Here is a 27,165-nt window from a genome sequence, read left to right on the forward strand (position 1 = left end):
CTTTGAATGAGAATCCCTTAGAACAGGTGGGGTGTGGGACACCTTTAACTTCAATTTCTGTTTTTATTCTAACGGACAACAGCGATAGTCCGTATGTTAGGACTAGAGGGCAGAAGGCAAGACGTAAATCAAAACACATCACTAAAGAAGGTCAAGTTGTAAAAAATGGTAAAGGGATTACTAACAAACAAAGAAAGGTTGTTGAAAAGCCTACTGGGAAAAGAGGAAATAAGGTGAATAACCAGCCAGAAATTGTATTTCAATCAACTAGTGCAAGGGGACCAATAGTAGAGGACTCTTTCTGGGAAAGAATGGAGACTCTTTTAACAACGCTTTTAGAATCCATTTGTTTAAAGGTTAGGAATATTGAAACAAGGCTGACCAACATTGAGGGAAAGTTGGATAAGAATCATCAGCCATCCCAGGACAAATCAATTTCTATACTACCCCAATCCTCCTCTACTTGTTCGAATGGAAATCCCAATATTATCTTACCGGTCCCAGTAACCCAAACACAAAATCAAATTAAAAATTCCAAAGCTAATGGCCGACTGGAGCTTAAAAAACCAAGGGGGAATACTGGTACTAATACCCCTGGGTTGTCCGTCTCAACTCCTACAGTTCCTATTATAACATCTACTCAAACTAGAAGAACTGAGGATAAAATTGAGACTAATATAACTGTAAGTTTACCTATTCTAAATTTGCCCCCGGAAGCGACACCTTATACTGTGGTATTAGCCAATGTTCCTCCATTACCCCCTAATGTCTATGAACACTGGTCGACTTTAAGGAATAAAGCTCTCCATTTTCTATCTACCAAGTTTGGTCTTAAAAATTATTTGTTTTCGGAATTTAAGATGGCCAGAAGAGTGAGTTGGTTGGGCACCACAGATAAAACACTCAGGGGTGACTGTGTAATTCTATCCTTCCGGTCACCACAATTGGTACGTACTTTAATCGAGAGAGGTTGTACTGGGACACTTGTCCCAGACTATGTTAATATTCTCCCCCTCATTTTTTCTATGGTCCATCCTGATCAATTAGGTGCTTTGCTCCCCCTTGTCCACCTCTAAATCATGATGGACTATCGTGTAGAAGCTATGGTATCCCAACATTTAATCCATTCAAAACTCTTAGTGGCTTAGAAAACAATGACTGACTACAGGTAGATACTACTATATTAAATCCTATAGACGTAGAAGTAGACCTTATCCCCTATTCCAGTAACAGGGAAACTATACTGGCAGATGGGGGGAAAATTTCTAATACAGCCCCAACTATGTTAGGGATGTTGGGACACATAGGGGTTTCTGGGGCTGCAGCTGAGGGGCCAGACGTGGGAGGTGATCACAGGATCCCCTCTATATCATCTGGTTCCGCCTCTGCTGCCTCAGCTATCCCCTTGACAGTTCCACCGGTATGTAAAATTACCTCATGGAATATTGCCGGTATTAGATCTAAAATTACCAATCCAATTTGGTGGGACTTCATTCAGACACAAGACATGCTCTGCTTTCAGGAAACCTGGAGTCTTGAACTGGTCCATTTAAATGGATTTAGGACCTTTCATACTCCAGCTGTTGACGTTCTACATGGTAGAGCAGAGGGTGGTCTGAGCATTTATCTGTCTAATAAATTGGACATTGTAAAAGTAACCGAGCCTATTATAGACATTTATTTTCAACTTTTAATACTTGTCCTGGCTTCTGATATTCCGATTGCCCTTGGTAATCTATATAACAATATTCCTTCTGGTGATGTACCTACTGTTTTAAATAAATTGATTAAAGCACTGTCTTTACAGGGAAAGATTCATAGACATAAATTGATGATACTTTTGTTTGGGGATTTTAATTGTACTCTGTGCAGCATGATGAAGGATAATAGGTGTGGAATGACACTGGAGGATGGTTTGGGCCATTCACATTTTAACCACTCCTTTCAGGGAGACCAATTTAATAGTCTGTTAGCAAAATTTGATCTGGGATTTGCAAATGAAGTTTGTACCTCACCATCTTACCTACTTTCAACCTTTAACGGAAGGGGTTGTGCTACAACTATCGATTATGCTATTGTTTCTAATAAACATGGTGGTAGAATCTATTCCTTTAACGTTTCCGATATCGCATTAAGTGACCACTTTCCACTCTGTGTGGCCATCCTGTTGCCAACAATGTCCACCTTGATAAATCATAAAACAAGGGACAATATGGACGTGAATTTAGCTATTGGCAGCACTAATGGATATACGTTAAAATGGGCCATGGTGAACCAGGCAGAAATAATTAAATTAGTGGTTGGTAAATGCCAATCTGAAATAATGATTTGTTTAAGGGTAGATTCTCCCCCTGAAGTGCTCCTTGCTTCCTTCTTGACCATTTCGAATGTAATCAGGACCTCCCTTGTAAGACAGTTTAAAAATCATAAGCGAGAGGGAGGCTGGTTCGATTCTAAGTGTACTAGGGCTAATGCTCTCCTGAAGAAGGAATTGCACAAGAAACCTAGGTGTGTCGGGGAGGTTGACAGACTTAGAAAGGAATATAAAATAGCTTTAAAAGATAGGAAAAACACGCTGAGAGCTGAAGCCTGGGAAGCTTTGCATACTGCTTCTACTAGGAATGATAGTGTGGGCTTCTGGAAACTTATTAGAACTCCCTTCCTTAGGTAGGAGGTGGGTCCGATGCTGGAAATAGCAATTCCTGAATCTAATTGGATCAGACACTTTTCTAGAGTGTATGAGGGGGAGGGACAAGTGGGTTCTTTGTTACCCCCTTCTGAATATCCCCCCTCAAGAAATTTGTGTTTTACCCTGGAGGAAGTTGCAAAAACCCTGTGTGTGAGCCAGGGTGGAAAGGCCCCTGGCACGGATGGTGACCCCATTGATATTTTTAAGACCACTCCCTCTCTATGAGGCCCTCTCCTGGTAGAGGTGCTTAACGCTAGCTGTGTCTCAGACTTTCTGCCCTCCTGGGTGGAATATGTAATAGTACCTATCTATAAAAAGGGGGATAGACAAGATCCGGGTTGTTACAGGCCCATTTGCCTTTTAGATTCCTTTACTAAAATCGCAGGTCGTATAATTCTGGACCGGCATCTGGTGTGGGCAGAAGAAAATACTATCTTATCTGATCTCCAGTATGGCTTCCGTTCTGGCTTAGGGACTGTGGAACAGGGCCTAAATTTACTAATGCTGGTTGGGAAGTACACAAGGGCCAAGAGGGGCAACCTGTTTTTGGCCTTTGTTGACCTCTCGGCCGCATTTGACTGTGTGATCCACTCTAAGTTGTGGATCTTACTGGGTCAACTAGGAGTTGAAGAAAATATTATTTATTATCTTAAACGTATTTATAGCGACGCTTCCGCCCGCGTTCGCTTTGGCATACTGGGGGAACGCACCAATAAAATTCCAATCAGAAGTGGGGTCAGGCAGGGCTGTGTTCTGGCCCCTTTTCTTTTTAATTTGTATATAAATGGATTGGAAAAAGATCTGTGCAAAAATAGCTTGGATCCCCCTCATGTAGCCAGCCGCCCAATCCCGGCACTTTTGTACGCTGACGATATCGTTCTTATGTCACCTACTCAAGTGGGATTACAGAGTGTGGTACATAGCTTTTCCCACTTTATGAACGAGCTGGGTCTAAAAGTTAATACAACTAAGACTTTTACTATGCATTGCGGCAGGCACTGTAAATCTAAGAGGGCCATATTTATCACAGGACAGAAGCTTGAATCTACCAAGCAGTTGTGAGTCTTGGTCGCAGGCTGTGTAAGCTAATAAACTTGCGATGATTCATTCAACAGCCGCTTTGAAGGCCTTTTCCAAGAAATTAGGCACTAGACCCCCTGTGGAGCTAATTAAGATCTATAAAGCTAAATGCGTGTCTGGAGCGACTTACGGCAGCGGAGGTTGGGGTTTTGCTGACCCCACGCCTATTCAGGTGGTGGAAAACTCCTTTTTAAAGTTTATCCTCGCGGCTCCTAAGAGCACCCCTAACTGCAATTGACATTTAGAGTTGGGTCTTGCTTTTATATCTGATCTAATTAAGCTGGAGCCTGTACTATTATGGCACAGGCTGTGGACACAAGAAGCAACAAAGTTTAATAGAGATATTTTGACAGATATCCTAAAATTAGAAGGAGCCATGAGGATACCATGATTTGGTATTATTTGAGATGTCATGAGTGATGTCACTGACCATGCCATGAGTGATGTAATATGTGACGTCATCAGCAGTGCATTGCGGGCGCGCAAGTTATAGTTAGCTGAGCTAACTATAACGGAGGAATTTCAAAGGTTTTGCATGAGAGAAATGTCCAGCTACCTATAACATGGGTGAAACCTATGGTTTTTTTCAGTGAATTTCTAAGGTTTTTTAAATGCTAATTCCTAACTATAGCGTGTGTGAAATCTCTGTTTTTTTCAGTGAATATATATATATACTTCCAAATGCTTGTGTACAGCCGCCACAGCTCCTGAACAGCGGCGCGTTGCCGGGCAGACCACCCAAGCTCGGTCCGTAAAATTAAAGGCACACTCCTCAACACATAAGGAATGACGACGCCATGTCTTGACAATTCATTTAGATTTTAATCGCGGAGGCGTTTCGCCTGAACCAGCAGGCCTGCTCACCAACCGAGTGGTTGGTGAGGGCTGGTTCAGGCGAAACGCGTCCGACATAGCCGACGATTAAAATCTAAATGAATTGTCAAGACATGGCGTTGTCATTCCTTATGTGTTGAGGAGTGTCTCTTTAATGTTTGCGGCGGTTTGGCGTAGTCCCAAGAACGTTGAGGTAACCAATTTTGCCACTGTTATCGCCAAACTACTTTGAAGATGAGGGTTTTTATGGGGCTAGTGGCCGCACCAAACATCACATCCAAAATCCTTCCCCTTTAGAAAGAATAAAGCCCGCACAGGTTCACAGGAACTCCCGTTTTATTTAAGCAACGCTGTTCTGGCATGACACGTTTTGGCTTAAATGCCTTTGTCAATGATCTCGCTTCCATGAATCGAAGCAGAGTTTGCTGTCGCATTGCAGAAGCAGTGCTCCCGCATGCCGTAGCAAAATGTAATGTCCCAAGAGGTGGGCACCCCAGGACATTGCCGGAGCCAGTCCGGGGTTGTGGTGAGTGGTGGTCCCCAGGGACATTTATAGCTCCAGGAGGGGCCGTGCGGTCCCCCTCCCATCTTCTGCAGTGCCCTGGGTAGCCAGGTAGGTGGTAATCCCTGGGGCTACATGTGGGGCTTCAACCCCCACACACTCTTATTAAATATTGCATTCTTAAACACCCCAGAGCACCCCCTTGATATTTAAGCAAGATTGAGGTATCCGCCTATATCCTCCCTAGTGCTGCTCAAACCCGAATTGCACTGGTAACATGTTTGGGCCAGTCCCATCAAACTACAGGGTGGGTTTGAGTGACATCCTATGTAGGCACAAATGTGAGCCCTATTGCCATGGCTGTTTTATATTAAACAGACCATCAATTTGCTTGGAATGCAAGAGCTCTGGGAAGACACTTCAGCCATTACAACTTCCTCTGCCAAACTGCTGAAGTCTCTTTATTGGGAAAAGAAGGAGTTGAAGCTGCTTAGACAACTAAACCTGGATTTTCTCAGTGATTGTTTTATAGGGTTCAAACCCTTCTTGGCTTTTGAGGCCTACATGGACCAGATTGACCCTCCCTTCACCAAAGCCATTTACATAAGGTTTACACTGGGGACCGTTCCTTTATCTTTATTCACTTCCAAATGGAAAAGTGGTTTGGGGGAAGCAATCTCTGTCCAGCATGCAATGGGAATGTGGAAACTGATGACCATCTACTGTTTTTTTGTCCCTTCTATTCGAAGCAGCATAAGCACTGGATCGTCTCTTTTTTATGGTTGATAGGAGTGTGTTAGTATCGAGTTGCCCTGAGAATTTGCATGGTCGACACCTCGTCCACCATTGTGTTTTCGATTGCTAGGTTTTTAGACAGCGTTTTGCCGATTCAGCGCAAAATTATCTCGCTCTCAACCCTTACTGGCTGAGATTAAGTCTCTGTTACTCAATCTTGTCAATTCGGGTAGTTTTCTATGCATGATGAATAGTGCCTAAACATTAGTAATTATGTAAATCCAATGTGTCATTTTAACGGTGAGAACATTTTCTCATCTAACTCTCAATTATTCTAATCATTATTCTAACCTATGGTTTTAAGATTTTATGGCATTTGTTATGTTGTCACTCGAGTGAGTCCACATTGTATTTTAAATATTGGGTCTCGTTATTAACTGCACTTTTAATTGGGCTTATGCACTGTACTTTTGACATGTGACTTTTATGGTATATGACTGAAATAAAGTTTTATATTGAAGTACAAAATAGCTGAGAAGAATATGAGGCATTATTAATGCCATCACTGAAACAACTTCCTTAGGTGTAGAAAGCATGGGTTATGTGCCACATTGACCCTATACCATACACTTCATGTGTAGCACATTAACAATCAACCACAGATATATAGGAAACCCTCATTGCATATGGTATTCAGTCTCTATATACATGTTTGGAGAATGAAATGAAATGAAATGAAAAATTACATTTGTATAGCGCATAACTGCCCTGAGGCCTCGCAGCGCTTGAAGATTAAATGGCTTAGCGCAGGCTCAGGGCAGATCAGCAGGATTTTGCAAACAAATGCGTTTTCAAGGCCTTTCTAAAAAACAGGAGGTTGCTATTTCCTCGGATGGCGAAGGGAAGGGCGTTCCAGAGTCTGGCCGCCGAGTGGGAAAAAGAGCGGCCACCCCAGCGGGCTCTATTGATTTTAACAGAGGTAGCCAGCTGCAGGGTGCCAGAACGAAGGGAGCGAGCTGGAACATAGGGCGTAACCAGAGGGTGCAGAATCGCTGGGCCTACACGATGGAAGGATTTGTGCAGAATGCACAGAGCCTTGAACTGCACTCTGGCAGCTATTGGGAGCCAATGGAGGTCTTTCAGAGCCTTCCTCGCCGACTGCCGACGGGGCAGATTAAACAGTAGGCGGGCCGCACTATTTTGTGTGACCTGAAGCTTCTGAAGTACCGAGGCCGGTGCTCCCAGATAGAGAGCATTCCCGTAGTCCAGGCGGGAGAGAATCAGGACCTGGACCATGATCCTCCTCGCCTGGAAAGGGAGCAAAAGGAGCACCCGCCGGAGCATCCTCATTAGTCCAAAGCAAGTGGCGGCGGTCTTGGTAGCCTGGACCGAGAAATCAAGGGCGGTGTCAAGCCAGATCCCGAGGCTCTTTATCTGGGACCTAGGGGCGGGGGGAACGCCTAGACATGGTGGCCAGACGGGTGCAAGAACAGACGGGGAGGAATTACCGAGGAGAATGATGTCTGTCTTCTCCCCGTTAAGTTTCAGACAAGAGACACGTTTCTAAAAATACTGCATGTGTGTTCCAAAAGGAATACCCTACTACGGACAGCTTTTTTCTGTATCAAACCCCTGACAGTCACCAAACCTACATTGATAAATCAAGGTAATATAAGTAGAGAAGTGGGTACTGTAAACAGTATTCACTCTATGGAGAGAGTTTACCTTGTACCAGGCTGCTTTCAGACAGTGAAACTCTCATGAGAAATGCACTATAAACTATTAAAACGATCTACTAGTAACAGAGTACGCTCTATGGAACACCTCACAAGAAAGACACTATTAACTCAAAATAAGCAACTCCTAAAGGTGCTAAAGGTTATGCTACCTGCAGCCTTCATATTTTACAGCGAGCCCATCTTCTGAAGCAAAACAAGCAAAAATACATATTTTAATACCTGGTGGACACAGTCTCTTATGTTAAGTAGAAATTGTAATTCTGAGAAGATTCTGTCTAATAACTCAAGGCTGCTTACAATACTTAAGGCCTCATTTCGATGTCGGTCAGGAAGCTTCCGACCGCTCGTCAAAGACTTACCGACCGACCCTGTAGGCTTGCAGCCTGACCGCCAAATTTCAAAGTCAGGGATCGGAGTCTAAACTGGCTGGTCAATCAGACTGTGTTCTGACGGGCTCAAGGAGCCCATCGGCCAGTCGGATACCTATCATAATCCCTATGAACTGTGTTTCCGCCATCGGGATTATGATGTCGCTTTCTGACAGCCTTTCCATGTATGGCTTTCTGACATGGAAAGGCTGTCAAAAAGTGACTTTGGGGATCCCGCCATGGCCTACAGTTTAGGGCCTGGGGGCTGTGAAGGGCCTGCCACATGGTGCACGGATTTACACAAACTCCCATTTCTCTATGTGAGCTTGTGCTGGGGGCGGTTCCCACACCAAGGCGATGTCAGTCGGAGACAACTTCAACCGACATCGTAATAGGGTCCTTAGTATGTAGCATGGAGAATCTTTGCCCTGCTGGAAACGTTTTCGGCAGTACCAATAAAAAAATGTGTAGAACATAATAAACACAAATCGTCAACTGTCACCTACACACAGAGCTACTCTTCAATAAAAAGATTTACAATATGTTCAATACTTCTACACACCTATGATGCATCGCAAATGCGTTTTGTAAACATTTACACCCATTAGCTGTTCATAGGTTGTACAAAATTACGTAGAAATGTAATATGGTACTTAGCCGCCACTATGTAAACTATAAATCAAACTAGTACACTCATTGGGTGATATCATTAGTGATGTTATAAATGATGTCATACAACATAATATGAGTGTTGTCATATGTGAGATCATAAGCAGTGTATGGCGGGGTGCAAGTTATAGCTGGTGAATTTCTGTGTTTTTTTTAGTTTAAGCGTTAATAGCGTCAATGACATATTCACCTAACTATAATGTTACTTGACCCTTTGGTTTGTTCACTGACTATATAATTACATACATACACACACAAACAGCGTATGCTACAGATTTTTTTAAAACATCTTTACCTATGGCAGGACCTTCACTTTGCTGGGACAATGAATTTAGGGTCCAGCTGAGCTCCGGCTGTGCTGCTTGAAAAAGGGTGATGCAATGCAGTGTCAGTATTAACCAGCTATTCCATAAAACAGAGGGACATATGGAAGCTAGAGACTATGCAATAATTCAAACACTCACTCCACCTTCTTCTAAAAACCGCAACATGTATTTCAAATTGTTAACCCCTTCGCTGCTGGTGTCGGCCAATGGCCGTCGCGCGCACTACCTTCGTAGTGCTGCGCACATCCGGTGTCCGACGCGGCCCCACCCACTGGGCTGAACCGCCGTTGCCCCCGCGGTTAAAAGTGTCGGGACACCGGTACAGATCTCTGAAAAACTGGACTCTCTGGGGAAATCCGGGACATCTGGTCACCCTATATAATTATCCTTTTTCACATTGGTGTGCACCAGTTATTGTAGCACCTGACCTTAGAGGGAGTAACTGGACCAGCTTTATACCAATGTACACATGACTTGGGCTAGCTAAGGAGATTATTATTATTATAATGAATGTTCTGCCCACCTGACCATACTAGACATATTCTAATCAAGCCATTTAGTGATTACAGATGTCCCTTCACCACCAATGACCTGCTGAGACCTTGGAATCTCGTGAAGGATCGAAAACGTCATTGACAAAAAAACAAACTAAACAAAATGTCTCAATTGTAAACAGGCCTAGGCAGAGCCACCGGATTTATGTGGCAGGGGAGCACCAAATCATGTGGCAGTGTTGACTAAATTATGCAGCAAGAAAAGGCAAATTATGCAGCACAATGCGGCACATTAGCTGTTATTACCACATTGTTTTGTAAATTTTACACATGGTAACATGGTCTGGGCCAATATTTCACCTAATTAGTAACAGTTTAACAACCAAATACAAAAATAAGAAACTGAAAGATGAATGGTTAGCCTTTGGGAAGGGCCTTCCAATGGGCGCGAACACCTGTTGCAGCGTTATTACTAACTTTTTAATCTGCAGATAATGCGGCAGATGGTGGATTACGAGGCAAATGTCGCAAATCCACAATTATCCGAAAAAGGATGTAGTTGCAGAATCACATAATTCCAGTAGCCCGGGGAATGAGCAAATATTACCAATGGGCATTTTTAGAATTGATTAATCGTTTGTTACAGACACACAATTTCTACTGTTTTACGTCCTTGTAATGTCTCTCATTTGTGGTTTCTTTTTCTTCACTTGGGACACATTGCACACTTCTTTTGCGTAGGGAGATAATAGGAGAGAAGTGAAGTAAGAGAATGAATGATGAGAAGAAGAGGAAGAGAAAGTGAAAGACTGAAAAATGGAACAATTGAGTGAAAGAATGTTAGGATTAAGGAAAAAAAGAATAGAAAGAAATAGTTAATAAAAGGGAGAGAGATGGAGAGAAAGGAGGAGAAAAGAGAAGAGGGAAACGGCTGGCAATATAGTTAGATAAGGGCAAGGGAGAAAGAAAGAGAAGAGACACATCAAATAGGGAAAAGGGTGCTAGTGTTTTATTATGGCACATTTTCCTTTTGACATATGTTTGCACACTAACTCAGCTGCATCACATATGGAACGTGGCTCCTTAATTATTTATTTTTGTGTCAGTTGACAGGAAAGTATCTTATGATTTTCATTACAGGTCCGCGTCTTTTATTTCTTACCTTCATTGACACAAATATTGTTGTGCGATTTTAGTTCCCCTTCCATTTTGCATTAGCTAGACACTTCAAAGTCATTTTAGTTCATGTAGATTGGGAGCAACTATGCCTTCGAGGTGACCAAGAGGGATTAAAAGGCAGCGCCACCGGGCCCCATTAGTGTTCAGGACCCACCAGTGTAAGCTCCAGCTCGCAGTGTCGCAGGCTATTTTTCCCATAACCAAGCAGATACTTAGTACAATGAAACAAATGTTGCACCATCAGAAAAAAGTGTGTTCCCCTCTCATATTGTGGCCCTCTCCCAATGATCTAGTGGAGGGTTCACCAAAGTCGGTCCTGAGGGCCGGATCCACGCCACATTTTTAAGATAACTACATTTATCTATATGAGGATATGCTGGCATGGATCCGGCCCTCTAGGACCAACTTTGGAGAACCCTGGCCTAGAGCATGCTTTGATAACACACTTCAACCACCAAGTTCATGTTCTCCTCTGGTCTATGCCAGTCACTTTGAATTTAGAGCATGCTCTTCATTCTTTAACACCCTCTGTCCATTTGCCTGATCACCAATCTATCTTCACTTCACTGTTTTATGTTGCATCTGCCCCGGTCACATACAGACATCTCTGCTACAGACATCTCTACTCAAAGATGTGGCCACTAACAGGCCACGGGCTAACTAACATCTTTTGATTTTACTAAAATGATATGCATAGTATACTTATCTATAGGGCTTTCAGAAATTCCTTCAACAATTGGTCTGTCATTGTGCCATTCACAATGTTCTTCCGCCCACTGCAGCATACAGCATGGGACAATAGGGTCATCCGACTTCAGCTATTGGCTAACTTCACTGTGAGTGACAGAATTCTGCCCTTGCACAAGGAGCAAAGCCACATGCAAAGTGGTTTCCTTCTTTGCCAGGAACTACTATGGCAATGTGTGCTTTTAGGGACCAAAAATGATTATTACCTTTCATCAAAGGTTTTTTTTTTTACATTGGCTTGAGCCTGTGCCCTGCCCAAAAACAAAATTGTCAAAAAAAAAACCAGAAAAAAAGGCAAAGCAAAACAACCAGTGGCAAAGGCAAACGACTGGCAGTCAGCACCAGTCCTATTTGCTTTGTCTATGCTTTTCCTACTTGCTATCAATCATCTTCCCATCTAATCTTCAACCTGTGTGTCTTTTCTTCATACTTCAATTTCAGAGAAAACATATGTCAGAGAGAGTACATATAGTAGGGAGTACATGTGCGAGGGTGCACATATATTAAGGAGCACATCTATCCAGGAACACCTATCTTCTCACACTTGTCTGCTCCTCCACTTCAAACCAGCAGCATTTCCTATCCCTTTTCACACCTATGGCGAGACCCTCCTCAGCAACGTGTCCATATCTCTGCCTCGTCACACTTGCCTGCTGTCTTTTGCTGCTGGGAGGCCTCTTTTCTGAGCGCCTTAGCCCGTCTGCTCTCTGTACCCCCTGTCAAGCTGACAAGTAAATAAAGATGATTGTGAGTCACAATTATCATTTTGTGAAACTGACGTCTATTATAATTGGAACCTGTACCTGTCATCTTCTCTTGTTCATCCTAACTCTGTTAACCTGAATTGCCCGTCTTCGAGTCAAGACATGTACTGCCGCTGGCACCGAAGAGCAAGGACTTAAGGTGTTCCTTGTTTAGCTGAAACTATGCACTAATGCTACTATCTGAAGGATGCCTGCATCTGCTTCTGTGAGCTTGTGCCTGCACCTGCTTGAGCTATTCTAGAAGATTCTATATTGGGCTATACATATGTGCCCTACAGATGGGCAACTCGACTCATCACCAATGCTGCGGGAGTGGCTCTGCCCTTTTCCTTTGTGAGTCACAAAACGTTTTAAATTAATACTCTTTTAGATAACATAATCTTAAAACCGAATTTTCTTCCACGCTAAGACAACATGTAGTACTCTTTCTTTGTCTATTACCTGTCCCTAATCTCAGTTTGAAAATCTGGTCATCCTATTTCAGAGCGACCTCCACCGAAGACAGATAGATGACTGACAGAGAGGAGCAATCCTCAAGCACCATTTTGTCCATCAACTAAATAGGGGAGGTTTGAGACTTCAGGTTTCTGCTCTAGGGCTCTGGGACTGCACCCTTCTGAAATTCCTATATCTTTTCTGCAAAAACATGAAACACATTGATTTATTTAGAGATACGATCGCAGATGGTATCTTTGAATAAATTGGTGCAGTCAAGTTTGGGCTGCCTGTCCCAGGCTGCCTGCCCGGCCTCGCTCTGAACATGGAGCCTAAAGCCGGGCAGTAAATCAACTTTCTGCAATGTGACGCAATGCGCAGGGCTTACCTTCCTAAAGCCGTTCAGTGCCATGGGAGTCTTTGGTGATATCCACTGTAGCCCAGTGAAACTCCCTGCGTCATGGTTTTGGGTTTTGCAGGCTGCATCCCTGCACGAGGCCTGATGTCATTCACCAGCTTTGTAAGTGAGGTTTGGAGCCTTGTCCTCGGTAATGGTAAGTGTTATTGCTAAACTTGCATTAGGTATATTGTGCTGAGATGCCTGGTGACGCTGACCTCACCCATTTTGACACCTGAGGCCGTGGCTGAAGGTCGCTGGCCCTTTTAGTAGTGGAGCTGCTGTATTTGTTAGCCAATGAGGTTGATCCAAGTGACACAGGGCTTCTGTTCCCTGGTGAAGTTGATCCAAATATTGTCAGATTTGTGGGAATTAGAGCAAAGCCAGGAATATGTGCATATAGGGCCCTGAGATGAGGAATATCCCAAAAATGTTAAAAAACATTACCTGCTCTGAGAATGTATGCCTAGAATATGGTGTGCATGATTGGTGCATATTAAGGTTCTGATTTATTTAGATTGATCAGCGCAATTTTTCTAGAATGTTTTATCCCCACTCTACATGTTTTGATTTTAAAGACAGATGCTCTAGCATGCTGTATGAATATGTCTGCTCAGTTCTGGGGATATGACTCTGTCATATGGTATTAAAACAGACATTCAAATGTGTACCTGTTGGGTCCTATATTCGTGCCATTAAGGCCAAAAGAACGGATTGATTTCTGAACAATGAATGTTAGAAACGTTACAGTAATGCATGTCAGTAATTTAGTTCCACTTTCTGTTTCACATATTTTTCTCAATCTTCCATTCCCTAAAAGTGTTATCTATTTCCATCATGCTGCATTTATGTGTTTTTCCCTGCATCTTATTAGCCTTGTATAGTACTTTGGACTGAGTCACGCCAGGTGATTATGATGGGCCAAGATTGAGAGCTCTGATGCTGAGGCTGAAGGCAGAATGATTTTCTCGCAGTGCCTATCAGTGGGTTGACCTCTATACAGAGCACACATATTATTACAAGGCATCAACGTGTACCAGGTACTACCTGTGCCGCTGTCCCTGCACATGGTGTTCTATCTACATAGCAGCAATCCACCTGTCTTGCCCTTTTTGTAATGGCTGTATGGAGCTTGACATTCTTAGTAGATGTCTATTGACAGTCTTGATTTCTTTTGTTTGCAGGCGTTATACAGAGAAGATGGACTTCTCCAGCCCACCAAACATAGGGGACTCTCTTCCAGTCTAATATATTATCATTGTGGACTGTTGCTGGTTGCCCTCTATGCTGTCTGTGTCCTGTCCTTAGGTCGTGTTGTGTCCCTGCTTTGGGATTGTCACTCATCACCATCCGCAAAAGCCTGGCAGTGGTGAAACGGTTGTTCACTGAGCAGTTGGAGTTGGACCAATGGGCATAGGGGTTGCTAATGTGCTTGCCTCCATTTTGACCTGTGTCTGTAGCTTATTCAGCCTCAATTGGTTCTGACACATGCTGAGTGTGATTTGTGGAAATGCATGTTTATAGTTTGTGTAAATAAATAGTTAATGTCTGTTCAGTATACTGTTGTAATAGTGCTTCATGTGTATGACATGTTGGGGATGTACATGTCTGTGTAGTGTGGTCTTCAGCCCACAGTACAGCATGCAACTATGGTGTACTACAACTATCATGATGTACTGCTATGGAAATGCAAGCATCTCAATAGAGTCAAATTTTCTGCGATGTTTAATTTGAGAAATTACAAACATTATGTTATGTTAAGTAAGTAAAGGGGAGTTGGCTTACCCTGGCTGATGCCTGCATCATTAGAGGTGTCAGACAATCCCACCATACTTTCCGGTTCCAGTGTCCCCTTGATGAGTGTCTCCATGGGAGTGGGCGTTTTGATGGTCTACCACCTGTGACCCTCAGACATCCTGCTGGCCGGTGTAGCACGGTTACAACGAATTTTTTACAACGCACTACCATTACATCGCAACTTTTACCACGCAAACCATTACAACGCAATGCGCTGGGGGGCGCTCTAGGATAGGGAATGTATTTAATATACTATCCAACACCTTCCCTGCTATCCACGGGGACTGGAGTTGGAATAGTAAATTAAATAATTCACTATCCAGCGCCTAAAAGCATTATGCGTTGTAATGGACTGCGTGGTAAAAACCGCGTTGTAAAGGCATGCGTGGTAAAAGCATGCGTTGTAGTGACACCAATCCCTGCTGGCCACCTTCTACTTTTTGCAGAATCTCATGTTGTGCCACCGTTTGCAGATCTCTGGAATGGTCCTCTATGTTATGCCAGGGGGATTCACCTTTTCTAAGATGCTGTTCCATATCTTAGTCTTTTGGCTTTCAGGGACAGTAAGATATGTATTTCCAAATAGCTGATCCATATGGGCCACACATTCCTCTGTTAGGAGCTCCAGCACCTTTTTGGAGAACTTCACCTTCCACTTCCTGCTCCCAGATTCCTTATCCCCATCTTCTTTGGACATGGAGCAATGAAGACAGTGGTTTTCACTTGCCATTAGTCAGACAGGTGTATTCCTCCCTTCCAGCACCTTTCTAGGCCTCTGGGTTGTGGCCTAACCCTGTATTTGTAAACTTCCTGGTCTGACATCATCATTCTGCATCCAGAATGCGATGTTTCCTAATTTGCGATTTCTTAATAGGAAATTGCAATTTTGAAATTTCCTAAATCGCGATTACCTAATTGCGAATGCAAATCTGTAGAAATGGCTATTAGTGGAATCCGCGGTTCAGTACAGCTCAAATTGCGAAACCCTTCTAACAATTTCTATGGATTTACTATTTGGAAACCGCAAATCCAGAGATTTGTACATATGGACCTAAATTCTTCATTAAAATTTGATTTAAAATGCACCATTTGACAATCTTTTTAAACATTTTCTTGTGGGAGGACCTCTGCAAATCCTACGATTGTCGGTCAAGTTTGCTCATTTCACTCAATACATAAAACCCATACCCATGTTTGATGCTCTGCCAAGTGTCACCAGCAACTAAGCCACAAGTCAAACTGCCAAAGCCAGAAAAGCATTTGAAACCTAACTCATGCAAGGCATTTCAATTTAGTGCCCTGCCACCCCCCAGACTGTCTCTGCCTTCTTTGTGTAGGCCCATTGAGGCCCCTATATTGTGCCATGCCCTAGAAACCTCTCAAAAAACAAATTCTCGTCTTGAAGTAAAAAAGTAATTGCAAAATAAAAAGTCATTACCTTGGCAGTGTGAGTTGCAGATCCGTAGCCAGTAGAAAACCCACACCCAATGAGGCAGACACTCTTCAGAGGGGCTGCATCATCAATTTTAGCTATGGAAACTTCATTGACAACCGTGTACTCTGTAAAGGTGCTGGTGCCTACAAAGTTATGAATCAGCTTCCCTTTGCAGCTAAACCTACTGGTGTTGTCATCCATCAGTCCAGAGTATTTCCCAATACTAAGTAAAAGAAAAATGCAAAACAGTGTTAGATATCATGTTTTTCTGACATTTGATTTGCAATGAATTATAAAAGAATGTTAAGATAAAAAATGTAAACTGAAAACACAAACTCACTCATTCTTATCACAGAGGTTGGCATTTGGATGTTTGCAACTTCGACACTCTCTACACTGTGGCACAAATAATGGGATAACTTTATCACCTAGGAGAGATAACATTGTTTTTATTTGATATGATGGACACAATCTGGAAACAAATAAACAAAACTACCAACATATATTTAGAGCTGACATTGTGGGAACAATCTAGAAAGCTATAAATCTGACCTACATGCTCAAATGCCCGGATGCAAAGACAAAGTATTTACAAATTGTAATAATGCAGTTTATACAGGCCAACAGTGAGCTCGAATTTAGAAACGTGGTGGTCCTAATGCCCTCTGCCACCCTGAGAGACTGTAGTCTATCTGCTAAACTTTAAATTTGCCCCTAAGTGTGTGCTAGATATAACAACTGAGAGCTTTAGGAAATCAGTTAACCATTAGATAAAAAGTTAAATTTCTTTATTTGGCTAGAGAGTTTTTTTTTTAAACTTTATTTTTCATTTTGGATACATTCAAGTATTACAGTAGCCGATCCCATGTGCAATCATTTTTCAACTAGAGTGTGCAGCGTTACATAGCACATTAAGTTACCGTGCCATGGTAACTAACTTGTTAAGTTACATATCAATAACATTCTTATGCTATTACATTTTGACGTATTACTTGGCGAAAAGAGCTTTTGAACTTAATCCGTTTTAGTGGCCAAATCCCTATGCTTGACCTATAAACCCCACTATACAGGTTTTTAATTGGACTAGGGATTTGGCCACTAATACGGATTAAGTTCAAAAGCTCTTTTCACCTGTAACGTTTACTGGGAATCTACATCTTTTGAAATGTATGAGCTGTCAATCGAACTACTTAACCAGGCGTATACACCTTCATTTTCAAGCATTGACAAGGGATTCACAGCAATCTTAGACTATAGAGCCACAATTGAAGCATCCTGCTGGGCTCATCTGTCACTACTGCAAGCCTTGAGGAAGTCACGGTGGTGACGAAACGCGCGTTGGCTGTTTCTGTGCTACCAAGTCAAGAACTGAAACTTCAATTACACCAAAAGAAGTTGTATTGTTTTGAAATGCAAAGACTACTTGACAAATATTATATGGGTCTCTGATGCAATGAATCACTGTTCAATCATCCAATTTTATGTTGTCTACTAAATCCCTGCTCTAGAAGCTTTCGCTCATCATTATATGTTGTTTTCTTTGCCTGTTTAAATCTATTCACTAATTGAACACATATCATTTAGAGTGCCGGGGTTCAGTCTTTCTTGTATTCTGAGCAAGCCATTGCTTGACTTGTTCTATTCGATATTCTCGTAGTGGGATATCTTACCCTGAGAGGCACCTACCAAAATTGTTTGAATGTGACATAGTGATAGCCAATTTGTACCCACATATGATAATATCTTGTTTGAAGTGTGACATCATACCCACCACTACCGTGTGTGGTTATAAGCTGACATCATACCCACCACTACCGTGTGTGGTTATAAGCTAAAATACTAATAATGTATTCTGAGGCCCGATGGTGCCCAAATTGCTCCACCTACTGCAATATTGGTGTCAGGTTCTGTTCCGGGGTACGTACATACAGTAAGGTGTCATCCGTGTGCACACTTATTATTAATTTATACTGTGGAAATTGTATACCAGGGTGACTATGGCATTCTCTCAGTACACAGGCCAATGGCTCTGCTAATAAGACATATACTAGGGGAGAGAGTGGGCATCCTCATCTGGTGCCTCTGGTATTCTTTATGGGGGCAGAAAGCAGTCTGTTCATTCGTACACTCGCCGTGGGCTCTGCATAAAGAACTTTGACTAGTTTTATAAACACCTCTCCTACCCCGACACAACGGAGAACAGCCGTTAAGAACTCCCACTCCACTGAATCAAACATCTTCTCGGCATTTAGGAACACTGCAGCAGCTCGAATTGATGGACCAAGGCATGTGATGGTGCAGAAAAGTGTATGTAAGTTGCTAGTGAGGGATCAGTTAGGCACAAACCTGGATTGTTCAGGGGCCACCAACAACGGGAGCAAAGGGGTGAGTCTATTAGTGAGAACTTTGGCAAACATTTGTGTGTCAGTGTTAAGTAGAGACAATTTTGTGTGAGGAACACTGCTCCCCTGGCTTACCAGGCTTTAGCAGAGTAATTAGAGTAGCTTATCGCATTGTGGGAGGCATAACACGCTCTTTGGCCCTTTTTTCAAAGCGATTTACCAGATAGGGTATTAGTTGATCTTGATAGGCCTTGTAAAAGGCTACTGTTAAGCCATCTGAACCGGGATCCTTATGACTGGGCATGTCCTTTAGAGTGGCAATTATTTTGGTTGGGTGCATTGGCGCCAACGGGCGTTCTCTGTGGGAGTTAGCTAGCCAGCTCATTTTATTTTGTGCCAAATAGTCGCCTGCTGTTTACTCTGAGCCTGAGGAGTGAGAAGTATAGAGATCTGTGTAGTACTTACAAAATCAGTCAACTATCTGTTATGCATTGCTTATCATCACGCCATTTTCATCCTGTACTTCTATTACCTCATTCGCGCCACTAACTGGCCGAGTCAGTGCAGCAAGCTTAGCACTTGGCCTTTCACATTCCCAGTATACTTTAACAGTGGCATATCTTCCCAAGTGAGTCACTTCAGTGTGTGCTTCTTTGTTGTATTCTTTTATCTTTTCCCTGATCAGGGCTAACACCTCAGAAGTGGGGCCATTTATTGACCTTCGCTCTAGATCTGCTAACTCGGTTTCCAATTTTTATAACCTACCCCTGATGGAGCGAACCAACACAGCATGTTTCGATATAACCACCCCCTACATATAAGCCTTAAATGCTTCCCAAATAGTGGCCATTTTGGGGAGGCTACCTAGATTGCTATTGAAATAGTGATCTATCTCTTGCGAGCGTTCCTCTCTGAATACCGTATCTAGGAGTGAGTACTGTGGAAAACGACACATGTTGGCCCTGGAAATCATAACATCTATTTTTAGTTGTAATTTGACTGGGGAGAGGTCTGAATATGTGTGTGGCAAATGCACTCATTCCGTTTTGAAGGCTACCAAGTCCTGTGAAGCATACCAATAGTCTATGCATGTATGTATATCATGTACTGAGGAGTAGTGCATGTACACCCTTCCTCGTGGTGAACGGTGACCCCAAACATCAATTAAACTCTCTGTCTCTGCTATTGCAGCGATGGCTTTGGAGGATGATGTTGCCGTGTTGGACCTCTTGGTCCTTCCAGGTTTGGGGATTGTACACAATTAAAATCTCCTCCTTGTGGGCATCATCGTGTACGTAGCAAGTTTATTCTGTAATGTTCGATAAAATTGAGAGTTATCGTAATTAGGTCCGTATATCCTCACCCCTCGCACATAAAAGTTGTCCTTCCGGCAGTGCGCTATGATCTACGGTCTATGTCTACCCCCGGGATTTATATCTAATGCGTGTATTTTAATATTTGCTCCCTTTCTTACCCAAACCAGAACCGTCGTGTGTGTGATGTGAATCTGGCGGCCACAAATAGGCCTTTCATTCTTCTCTGTGTTAGTAATCCTATGTGGGGTGCGAGATGAGTTTCAGGCAATATCGCTACATCTATTTGTTGTATTTGTAAGTATAATACCACTTTACACATTTTTTGCTGGTCGTTTAGGCCTGTAACATTCCATGATAAAACATTTATTGAACACCACATTGCCTCGGAAACGTGTTACGATCTGAACTCCTATTCATATTGTGTAACTAATCCTGTTGTGCTTGTGTTGCATTTCGAGTTGTTGTGATTAATTTTAATCAGGTTACTTCTACAGCATACTTGCAAGTATGTTGTTACCCCCTCCCACGCCATGTCACCCAACTTGTGACATGCCTTTTTCAATCCCACCCTCATACACCCACTTTCAACATCCCAACAACCCCTCCCATAACAGTGTGTTTAACCCCCACCCGTCTCGAGCGCATCGCAGGAGGCGGCGGCGGTTGCTTCAATGCTGGCCCTAGCGGGGATGACGAACAGTGAACTAAATATGCTATGACATGAAGGCATTTATGTGTCAGTGGAAAGCCCAATATTGGAAACAGTGTAAGTGGTGACATGAGTGAGGCGGCCACCCTATCATAAGTCTGCAACAATTAGGCAACTTGTTAACGGATTGCCAGTGCCAGGACGCCAGAGGAGCACGGCGGACTTACAGCGTAGCTGACCCTTTGCGGATTGTAATCGTCTTCACGACTCGCCGGACCCGCTTCGCGGGTCCCGCAGCGCGTCGCTTGCCAGGGCAGCACCAGAGACCTCAGGAGGAGCGCGGGGACAGGCGAGTAACCAGCGGGGCTGCGAGCATAGGCAGGGGACTCCAGTGTCCAGGAGCCCCTGCGCGCCCAATCACCATCACCTGGGCTGCTCTCCCCGCTGGCCACGCCCCCCGCCAACGGAGGTAAAAGCCGACTTCACCTTGTGCTTTTGGGACCCCTTGTTAACGGATTGCCAGTGCCAGGACGCCAGAGGAGCACGGCGGACTTACAGCGTAGCTGACCCTTTGCGGATTGTAATCGTCTTCACGACTCGCCGGACCCGCTTCGCGGGTCCCGCAGCGCGTCGCTTGCCAGGGCAGCACCAGAGACCTCAGGAGGAGCGCGGGGACAGGCGAGTAACCAGCGGGGCTGCGAGCATAGGCAGGGGACTCCAGTGTCCAGGAGCCCCTGCGCGCCCAATCACCATCACCTGGGCTGCTCTCCCCGCTGGCCACGCCCCCCGCCTATCACGTAGTTGCAGAGTCTTAAGGAGCCTAGTATCCCTACCTCGCGGGAGCGAGCGGGAGAAGCCCGGGACAAGGGCGGGACCGTCTGTGGCCGTCCGGGGCCGCTGGAGGCCGGGCTGGGCCACCCCTCTTGGCAGTGCCATATACCACCTACCTCAGTAAGTGATTTGGATTATTTTGCATAAACTTGCACTTTTTGTAACCGATATGGCGATGTCTGGAAACACAAGCCCTGTAATTGGCCACTTAACGATTCTACCAACGGAGCCTGGTCCTTCGGCCATTGGTCCCTTAGACAAATTCTTTTTTAATCGATCAATGACTATAGATAAGGAATTGACTTTGGCTGAGAAGCGTGCAGAGCGGAGGCTATCCATTGAAATTCTTAAGAACTCTACGGACAAGTCTTCAATCGTTGCATACCCCACGTTGGTAACCCCTCTATCATCAGTGAACCTACCAGTTACACTCGAAAACTCTGAGGTTCAGGGTGATAAAGCAAACAAGAGTGCTGTGGCAGATTCAAACAATCCTTGTGGTGGTAACTTCCATTTATCTCCGCAGTCTGATCTTGGTTCGCGGGTTACATCGGCTAATTCGAAAATTGGGTCCAAAAGGAAACAACCAGCTTCCGTAAACAAATCTAAAAAGGCGGCAAGACCTCCCCAAAAATTCAGGAAGTTACACAAACTTGTGAACATTGGAAAGGCAGGCAATGAACAAGTCCAAAGTTCTGGAAGTGTAATATCAACTATCTTTGTGAACCAGGATAATCAAGACATAGTGGACAATTCTAGCACTGTTCCCAATGTATCAAGTAAAGAAAACACTGTATTATTTGCAAATGTGCTCCCAGAATTTGAAAAAATGTTTAGACAATTACTTACCCCTATCGAGGATAGAATTGCTAAGCTCGTAGATAGGTTAAACCACTTCGAACAGACAACTCTAGACAATTTTTATTCTACAAAATCTTTAATTAAAGCAAATAGGGTGGAAGTAAACGCAAACTCCCAGGTCGCAAATAACCACCATGCACAGGACAAGGGTAGAATTCCCCAGAATGCCTCCCCTTTACCTCCGAAACAATATAAACCTCCAGCTAAAGGCGCTACAAAAACTTTAGATAGGGCTGATAGAGTGGCCGCTGGTTCTGACCTATTGCAGTCGACTTCAATACATCCTACACAGCCTATACCAACACAGATAGAAAATCCATCAGCTGTTGCAAACATCGAGGTTACTCTGTGCCAAAAAGTGGGTAAAGGGTTAGCCTCTGCAAACGTAAACAATAGTATACGTATACCCCCAAACACCTCGGGGGGGAGGAAGCGGGGCTAATGTATGCCAGTTGACTGGTAAAACTATAGCAACGTCCCAAGCAAATAGCAAACCACAGGTGCAGAAACCAGCCCCTCAACCTGTCCCCCAAATTCCCAAATCTATTTCACTGCCCTTACAAAAGCCACCCTATAGAAAACCCCCAATAAATCTTACTCCAGACTCCTTCCCCTATGTGGCAGTTCTTATCAATGTACCACCCTTACCCCTAGGCCAGAGAGAAAATTTCCAGATGCTTAAAAATAAGACCATGCACTGGTTAAAGGAAAACCGTCCTCTGCCGGGTGACATTGATGGACTAATAATAGGGGCTAGGAGAATTGACTGGATGGGTTATACACCAAAAACCCTGGGGGGGGACTGTATAGTGGTTAATTTTCAAGATCCTAGGGTAGCGGGATGGATAACAAGGCAGGGATGGGGAACAAACAAGGGAGGTATTGGTATTGTGGACCTCACCTTTTTTTACCCCCGACCCTCAAGTGTCACAACCAGCTTATTTAATGAGCCCCTAATTCCCCCTACTGTCCCATGGCCAGTTATTCCTTTACCACCTCCCCCTGGTGGTCATACCCACACCTCACATATACATCATAACCCTTATGTAGGATGGCAGGACCCGAGTTGGGGGTACTGACATACTGGTATTGATAGTATGGGTGGAATTATAAAAGAGGCAGGAGGCTTAGGTGAAGCTAGTAGTAATACCATTGCTATAAATCTATTGGTGAGTAACAGCAAGTCTGGGTGCGTGGCTGAAGAAGGTGATTTAAGACTGGGAACTCTAAACACAAATGTCTTATACCCTGTAACAGATGATTTAACTGTGGATCCAATGGTCGATCGAGAAAGCCAGCCTAGCTTAATGGAAGGTCCAATGTCAGCCCATGCATTTTCACTTGTTAAAGATCGGGATGGGACAAATACAGATATTGGTACCCTCTTATCTTGGAATGTTGCCGGGTTGGCTAGCAAGTTGGATTCCCAACTTTGGGTGGATTTCATAAGTGGTTTTGACATTTGTTGTTTCCAAGAAACCTGGGCTTGTGACCCACTCTTTTGCCTAGGTTACTTGAACTATTGTATACCAGCTTCAAAAGGAGGAAGAGGGCGGCCCAAGGGTGGCCTAACTGTTTGGATTAGGCAGGATTTGCACATAAACATAAAAATCCTAGATGCGGGAAGTATTGATTTACAAGCATTAAGAATCCCTGTTGTTAAGGGTCAATCAATTGATTTATATAATGTTTATGTGAGAGGAGATAAAGTAACAAACCCATCCACTATTGAGTTGTTGTCTGATGCAATAGAGGCTATTTCCCAGGAAAATGCAAAAATAGTCGTTGGGGATTTAAATAGGACTTTTGAACCCTTGAACTGCACAAATGACCCTATGGATAGTGAAGTGGAAAATCTCTGGGGAGTACCATCTCTTAACTTAAAACCTGTGAAGCGATGGACCAAAGAGATTCTATTGCTAAATGGAATTTGTTTGGAACATGGACTTAGAGCTCTTAACGGCAGAACACCTGGTGACATGGAGGGCAGCTACACCTTTGATAATGGTATTAATAGAAGTCAAATTGACTATATATTATGTAGCCTCCAGTTGTGGAGTGGGGTTGTTGACATGGCTGTTAGGCCTCGGGTTAAAAGTGACCACAACCCCCTATGTGTGTCCCACAGGTGGTGGAATACCAGTCCTGGAAACTTCTCTGAGACACACGACGAAACCCCATTTTTAAGTAACGATGAGCGCAGGTTAAAATGGCCCAGGGTACTAGCAAATGAGGCCACTATGATATATATCACCAATAAGGTTGATTGTGCAATTTCCGCGATTGAAACAGCCGTCCCAGTCGTTCCAGGGGATAACGGTACCACTGAAATTCATAATAAGCTATTCTCCCTTTTAAGACCATGCTTTTCCATTAAGAAAAGAAAAGGGAAGAAAACTAAGGAAGTGGGCAGGTGGTTTGATAACCACTGCAGAAAAGCACGCTTAAACCTGGGGCAAGCAATAAGGAACAGGGACCATGCCGCAGTGGTTAAGAATAGGAAATTGTACAAACTGGCCATTTATCGTGCCAAAAAGAAATGGGACGAAGACCATTGGGCCCAATTACAAGAAGCCTCTGATAACAAAGACTCAATGTTATTTTGGAAAATCATCAAGTGGGGTAGTGGTGCGGGCCCAGTAAAACCTGATAGCAATGTACCAGTGGAAGCCTGGGTTGATTATTTTGGGCCACAGTACGCGGAAAGTAACAAATCCGTGGTAGCTGATAATATAATACCGGTTTATGCAACTAAAGATCTATTTTCCCTTAGTGAAGCAGAAATTGCCATCTGTTCAGTGAAGTGTGGGAGGGCGCCAGGTCCAGACGGTATCCCACCCGACATTTTCAAACATGATGTGACTAGATGGGCTAGATACATCCATCTTGTAGTAAATGCATTAGCAAGGGGGGCAGTGGTCCCAGATATTTGGAAGGGTGCAACCATCATCCCCATTCACAAGAAAGGCGATCGCTCATTACCTGCTAATTACAGGCCTATAAGTTTAATAGCCACCATGCAGAAAATTGTTGGGAGAATGGTAGTAAACCAGCTAATGGACTGGGTAGAAGATAATAGGGCCCTCTCCCCATACCAAGCGGGATTTAGAAAAGCAACTAGTACCATTGACCAGGTCTTTCGCTTCACTATATTGCGGTGGAAGACCGTTGAGTTGGGAAAGGGTAGCCTGTACGTCGCGTTTGTCGACCTACGGGCGGCGTTTGATCTAGTCCCCCGGCATAAGCTATGGTCGGTCCTTCATAAGCTAGGTATTCCTGCTGAACTGTTAACACTAATCATGCGATTACATGAATCCAACTCTGCTAGAGTCCAATGGGGTGGAAGTAGGGAAACAACATTGGACTTCCCTGTGGAAAGGGGTGTTAGGCAAGGCTGTTCCATGGCCCCTCTACTTTTCTCGTTATTCATTAATGGGATAGTAGAGAGAATGTTGAAGGCTAGTGTAGATGCCCCATCGTTAGCGGACACCAGGGTTCCGATCCTGATGTTCGCTGACGACACTCTTATTTTGTCTAAGACCCCCATGGGATTGCAACGTGCATTAAGCATTTTCGATGCTTTCTGCTTGGAGCACGGACTAGAGGTGAATGTAGGAAAAACCAAATTAATGGTTTTCTCTGCAGGACGTAAGAGTAAGCCAAACATAACCCTAAATAATAGCAGGCTTGATATAGTTAAGGAATTTACGTATCTGGGAGTGCAGATCGCGGGGGGGAATGGCTGGACGCATCATGTGAATAAAGTAGTCCTAAAGCACCAGCAGCTATCAGGTGCCCTAAGGGGGGAACATCGTAAATCAAAAACTAAACCAATAAAACCTGTAATGACAGTTTACGATGCGAAGGTCCTGGGTGCCACTTTATATGGCGCGGAACTCTGGGCTTGGAATAGTCTGGTGGCTCTCCAGACTTCCGAGAACAAATTCATGCGCGGGATTACTGGACTTCCACAGAGTACCCCCCTAATCCCTTTGTTCTTGGAGTTAGGCAGACGTACGATTGTCGACAGAGCCCGACTGCGACCAGTTCTTTACTGGAGACGCCTCTGGACGACTCCAGAAATAAGACAGTACGCGGAGGGCTTTTTGTGGATAATCAAGGAAGATATCTTCCACAAGATAAAATGGTTAAAACACCTGAAGACCATGTTGGTAAATATGGGGCTTTCGAATTTGTGGAACAACCCCGCGGGAGAAACCTTCCCAAGTTAAGAAGCCATCAAGGAGCAATACTGGGATTGGGTGGGAGGTAAGATGCTGAATGACACCAGGGCAGATTCTATGTCTGGCCGCTTCCTGGAGATTAAAATTTTACCTGTCCTAGAAAAATATTGGGTCAATATTACTGTACCTATGGACAGGAAACTTGTCTTTCAGCTAAGGGCAGGATCTATCCCCCTTAAGAAATTGACATCAGGCTGGCACAGTCCTACTAATAACCTATGTCCCGTTTGTGAGAACGCAGAGGAGAGTATAGGCCATTTTCTTTTCGCATGTCAGGCTTATGCAAATCCGAGGAGAAAATGGCTCTCGCCGGTATGCAGAAACCTGGGGACACGAGACAGTGCAGTGGCCCTAAGAATCCTGTGCACAACAAACCAGGATTCGATAATCATGGGGGTAGCTAAATATATGGGTTGGGCGTGGGCGATACGACGACGATTTCTGGGGGGTAGCTGGTAACCAGGGATTCCCTTTTTTACAGTTTTTTATGTAAAATGTACAAAATTGTTTTATTTATAATTTTGTATGAGCTGAATTGTGTTTAATGATTTTTTACTGCGACTATGTATTACTGTGTATTGTTCTGATTTTATGTGCTTTTATGAGAATTCTCTCGAATAAAGCTTATACAACAACAACACATGAAGGCGGTGAATGCCTGACAGCTTACCTAAACTCCGTTAACATCACAACCAGTCAATCCAACCTATCTCGTTTATCCATTGCCCTTGC

The 27,165-nt window shown here is 43.7% G+C and overlaps 1 protein-coding gene across 1 annotated transcript in view; it reads right to left on the reverse strand.

Moving 5' to 3' along the window:
- Positions 1-27,165, reverse strand: part of LOC144818539 (alcohol dehydrogenase 1-like) — a 295,630-nt gene that overhangs the window by 169,797 nt on the left and 98,668 nt on the right. The window contains exons 4-5 of the mRNA XM_078676059.1: positions 16,531-16,618; positions 16,194-16,413 (exon numbers count right to left, since the gene is read on the reverse strand). Coding sequence (XP_078532185.1) covers positions 16,194-16,413; positions 16,531-16,618 — 308 coding nt within the window. The remainder of the gene's footprint in view (positions 1-16,193; positions 16,414-16,530; positions 16,619-27,165) is intronic.

Source organism: Lissotriton helveticus, chromosome 2_1, assembly GCF_964261635.1.
Source record: "Lissotriton helveticus chromosome 2_1, aLisHel1.1, whole genome shotgun sequence".
NCBI classification, from domain to species: domain Eukaryota; kingdom Metazoa; phylum Chordata; class Amphibia; order Caudata; family Salamandridae; genus Lissotriton; species Lissotriton helveticus.